Source organism: Fukomys damarensis, unplaced genomic scaffold, assembly GCF_012274545.1.
Source record: "Fukomys damarensis isolate Sample0158 unplaced genomic scaffold, DMR_v1.0_HiC HiC_scaffold_16, whole genome shotgun sequence".
Lineage (NCBI taxonomy): Eukaryota > Metazoa > Chordata > Mammalia > Rodentia > Bathyergidae > Fukomys > Fukomys damarensis.
This window is the reverse complement of record NW_022900928.1, coordinates 50,611,506-50,616,348: the sequence shown is the minus strand read 5'-3', so window position 1 is coordinate 50,616,348 and position 4,843 is coordinate 50,611,506. Positions and strand designations below refer to the sequence as shown.

General features: G+C 45.2%; 1 protein-coding gene across 1 annotated transcript in view; it reads left to right on the top strand.

Annotated features, from left to right (window-relative positions):
• Positions 1-4,108: 4,108 nt before the first annotated feature.
• The window catches only part of Pgr (progesterone receptor), a 46,363-nt gene continuing 45,628 nt past the window's right edge, over positions 4,109-4,843 (top strand). Inside the window, exon 1 of the mRNA XM_010642088.2 lies at positions 4,109-4,840. Coding sequence (XP_010640390.1) covers positions 4,109-4,840 — 732 coding nt within the window. The remainder of the gene's footprint in view (positions 4,841-4,843) is intronic.

Sequence of the window (4,843 nt, the reverse complement as noted above, 5' to 3'; positions counted from 1 at the left end):
ATACATACATATACATAATTTAATAAATTGTATTGTTTGAAATATACATCTTATTAACAAATTGTACAATTTAAATATATGTGCTTTATTGCATGATGTTGTAACAATAATATTTTCTTTTTTCAAACTCTAGGGAAAAAAAATCACTTCCAGGTTTAAGTTTTCTTCTAAAGAAATAGTTGTCAGGAATATATGGCATTACCCCATCACACTTGAATTTAACCAATGAATTTTGTCTCGCTCAAAGATTCATATAGTATTTGGGAAGTTTCTGTTCCAGCAGTGTGAATCACCCAGCACCAAGTTTCACAGTGTAGTGATGTATTGCAATATGCTGGGAATCTTTATTATTTTTTCCCATTTAAAGCTTTTTTTTTAAGTCTTATGGAAAAAACATAGTCAGATAATACGGCTTGAGAGAATTTTTGTAACCAATGAAAATTAAGCCAAACAGTTTTTCACATTAAAAATTAGGCCAAGTGTTTAATTTTATGGCAGCAAGCTAGAACCAAATTCAAAACCATCTAACATTTAAAGGCGCATTCATAAGAAGGCTGACTTTTGGTTGCTGGGGTTCAAATCTGGCTCTCTTACTATCGTTAGAATATTGTTTTGAGTCACACTGTCTCAGTTTACCCAACAACAAAATGGAGATAATAGTTCCTATTTCACAGGACTGTGAAAACATGTAAGATGTTTAGAAGACTACCTCCCAAGGCTGTCTAGATGGTCCCAATTCTACAGATTCTATGGCAGCAGACATGAGGGAAATAAAAATTAAAATCATAGTGAAGTACTGACTGCTTCATACATTAAGAGACATATAATTTAAAAAGACATGCCAAAAATGTGGGGAACCCTAACATTCACGCACTATTGAGCTGGGGATTTAGCTCAGTGGTTCTGCCACCTGCCTCACAAGTGCAAGGACCTGAGTTCAATCCCCACTACCAAAAAACAAACAAACAAACAACAACATTCATGCACTACTGATGAAATTCTAAAATGTACAATTTGAAAATAAAGTCTGGCAGTTCCTCAAAAAGTGAAAAGCCTTGAGTTACCATGTGACCCAGCAATTGCAGCCCCAGGTATCTACCCAAGAGAAACATACATGTCTGTGCAAAAACTAGTACATGAATGTTCATTACAGCATTTTTCATAATTGCCAAAAATATTTAAAAAGTTCAACAATTGATAAATGAATAAATGCAATATATCTACACAATGAAATACTGGCAATAAGAGCAATGATGCAATTATGTATGTACAACACAGATGGATCGTGAAAACATGCTAAGTGAAAGAAGCCAGTCAGAAAGACCCAGATGGTATGATTCCATGATATTAAAGTGCAATATACCTCAATCCACAGAGATGAAAAGTAGACTGATGGCTAGTAGGAGAATTCTGGGGAAGAGGAGAATTACTGCTAATGGGTATGATTTTTTTCTTAGAGTTCTACAAATGTTCTGAAATAGACAATAGTGATGATCATGCAACTATAAATAGGCTACAAAAACACTGAATTGTAGGCATCTGCAAATATGGTTTAAAAAACACAATTGTATGAATTACATAAGTGAACGGCATAGTACCTGAATTATAACTCAGCAAGTAAGACATGTCGAGTGTTTTGAAGATAGACTGGAAAGAGAAAGGTCTGAAAAACAAAAACAATAGCAATAATAATAATAATAGTTCAGTTAACCTTTCTAACCTTATTTATTTTCTTCCCACTCTAACTCCATAATGGTTCCCTTATAGCTCCCTTACTAGATTTTATTAGATGCCTCCTGGAATGCTCTGTAGCCCTCTGTACCTTCCTAAACCCTACTTATCTAAACCTAGTCAGAGTTAATTAATTGTTAGAACAGTCAACTCCAAAACCCAGGGATCTAAAATGCTTCCTTCTCATTCATATGGGCCCTCCAGAAGTGATTCAGGGGTGCAGGTTCCCCACCTCTGGAGGCTCCAGGCATCCTGAAGTCCGGGAGTCTTCCTTTGTATCCTCCACACCTGTGTGAGAGAAACTGTGAGACATTAGCATACCGTGACCTTGACACCCAAAAGGAACTTTCCAAATGATTACCTGATTAATGACTAAATGATTAATTAATGAATTTGAACATATTTAAGATGTCAGGATAGCCAGTGACCTTGGTTTAGCCCAAACATTGTAGTTTATGAGTCTGTAGCTGAAATATATATCATATTTCTCCCCTCTCTCCACAGTTTCTTCATAAACTTTGAAAGTTGAAATATAATTATTTTTAAGAATGAAAATATTGAAAATAAGACACATATATGTAAATACCAAATAGTTTCTCTGGTGTGAAAAAACTAAAAGTGTACATTGTATAACTGTATAGAAATTGTATAACTGATCGTGTGAAATAGGAAGGAAAGGGCTAAAGAAGTAGGGGAAATAAAGAGTAGGGGGAAGGAAATAAGGGAAAAGAAAAAATGTGAGAAAAGGAAAATATGGAAACAAAGTCTTTGTAAATAGAGGAGGATGGAGGGGGTGAAGGGAGGGCAGGGGTATGAGGAAAAAATGAGAACCAAGATCTGTCATGTAAAGGTACAAGGTCCCAATGATGAATGTAACTGTAGTGTATCCCTAAAATGTACCAATAAACTCAATGAGATTAAAAAGAGTAAGAATGAGGGGAGAGAATACTGATCAGCCTCTAGTAGGGATCTTATCTTGTAGTATAAAGCATAAACCAGAGCTAAAGGAAACTTTCTTGAAATGGGTATTTACTAAGAATTAGAACGCATTCCTTAGAACAATCAAAGTACAGCATAGAACATCCAAAATCTCCATACAGGTAGAGAAGTGATACCAATCATCTGCCACTTCCAAACTGCTAAATCATGTTGGGCACTGTCCAACAGGAGCCCCACAGTGCTACTGGGCACGCCTGTCATCCCAGCACTCTGGGAGGCTGAGGCAAGGTGGCCCCAAATCCAAGTCCAGAATTCACTGTTACGGAACTCATAGGGAAAGAATTTCTTAAAATATTTAGGATCGCTCTTGATATGTTTATTCTAAAACATCATGTAGCTAAATGTCTTTTGTATTAAATCTTTATAAAACTGAAGTCCTGAAATGGTTACAAAATTTTTGTTTTCCATTTAATCTATTCACTTCCCTGTTTAATTGGCACAATCTTAGCTGATGGTACAAAATGTGACATGCTTATGAGCTTCCATCTAAGGAAACACCAGCTATATTCAGAGTGGAATTCAAACTAGTGGATTGGAATACCTACTCCTGAGTTGCAGATCTGGTCGTAATTGGGGTGGGGAGGGGCTTTGGGCGGGCCTCCTTCGAGAGAGGAGGCGGAGGCGTTGCTAGAAAGCCGTGGAGCCCGACTAGGGTTGTTACTACACAGGTTAAGCCTTGTAGTATTGAGTGAGGATTCTTCGCTGTGGATGGCATTCTCCACGAAAACTAGCTTCGCTTGGCGTCTGAATGGGACCTTAGCCTGAGGCGGCTAGTTCTCCAGGACTGAACGGTGAGAGCTGCAGAGAAGACGGCCGAGTGCTGTGGGGAGCCGGCAGGAGCACGACTGAGCATCGGCAGTCCTGAATGGTCCAAACGGCACTCCCGGGCTTTCAGGAGAAAAGCGCAGCTAACCTCAGAAGGAGATCAGGGATTGCGAACTGCACTCGTGCCCGAGTGTGAAGCCTGGGAATAAGTCGGGAGACAGAGCCGCGTGTAGTTTGCTTTGGCAGCACAGGCAGCAGCCACTCCAGCGCCGGACGTGTGAGTACAGCAAGTCTCCAGTCCACTGACAGAGCCGGAGGACTCTCTCGGAGAACTCTGATAGGAGCCGATCCCTACAAACACCTTTTCCTGCCTTCCTCTTCGGCCGCGAGGTCGGACGACTGCCACCCTTCCTCTGACCAAAGGATGGGAAGCAAAGGCAGGCGCTGACCAGCACCGCCCCTCCAGACTCGGGAGGTGGAGATCCCCCGGGTCGGGCTACATTCAACACCCCTTTTCTCCTCCCTCTGCCCCTATATTACCGACACCCCCTCCTCCTTCCCCTTTCCCTCCTCCCCAGAGACAGGGGAGGAGAAAAGGGGAGTTCGGGTCGTCATGACAGAGCTGAAGGCAAAGGATCCCCGGGCTCCCCACGCGGCGGGCGGCAGGCCCTCCCCCACCGAGGTCGGGTCCCCCCTGCTGGGTCGCCCGGACGCCGGTCCCTTCCAGGCCAGCCAGACCTCTCCGGACGCCTCGCCGGGCGCCGCAGCCATTCCCATCTCCCTGGACCGTCTGCTCTTCCCTCAACTCAGCCAGGGACAGGACCCCCTCGACGGGAAGACGCGGGACCAGCAGCCACTGCTAGACGTGGAGGGCGCGTACTCCGGAGCTGAAGCAGTAGGGGGTGCAGGAAGCGACAGCACTCGAGACCCCGAAAAGGACGGCGGGCTGCTGGACAGTGTCCTGGACACCCTTCTGGCGCCCCCGGGGTCCAAGCAGAGCCGCCCCAGCCCTCCCGCCTGTGGGGCCATTAGCCCGTGGTGCTTGTTCGGCCCAGAGCTTCCCGAAGAGCCTAGGGGTGCCCCCGCCACCAGGGGGGTGTTGTCCCCGCTCATGAGCCGGCCCGAAGGCAAGGCTGGAGACGGTTCTGGGGCGGGAGCGGCCCCCAAGGTACTGCCCTCGGGGGTGCCGCCGTCTGCGCAGCTGCTGCTCCCGACCGCTGGGGGCCCCCACTGGCCCGCGGCGGTAGGGAAGCCGCCTCCTCAGCCGGCTGCGGTGGAGGTGGACGAGGACGGTTCGGAGGCCGACGGCTCGGTGGGCCCGCTTCCGAGGGGCAGGAAACCATCGGCT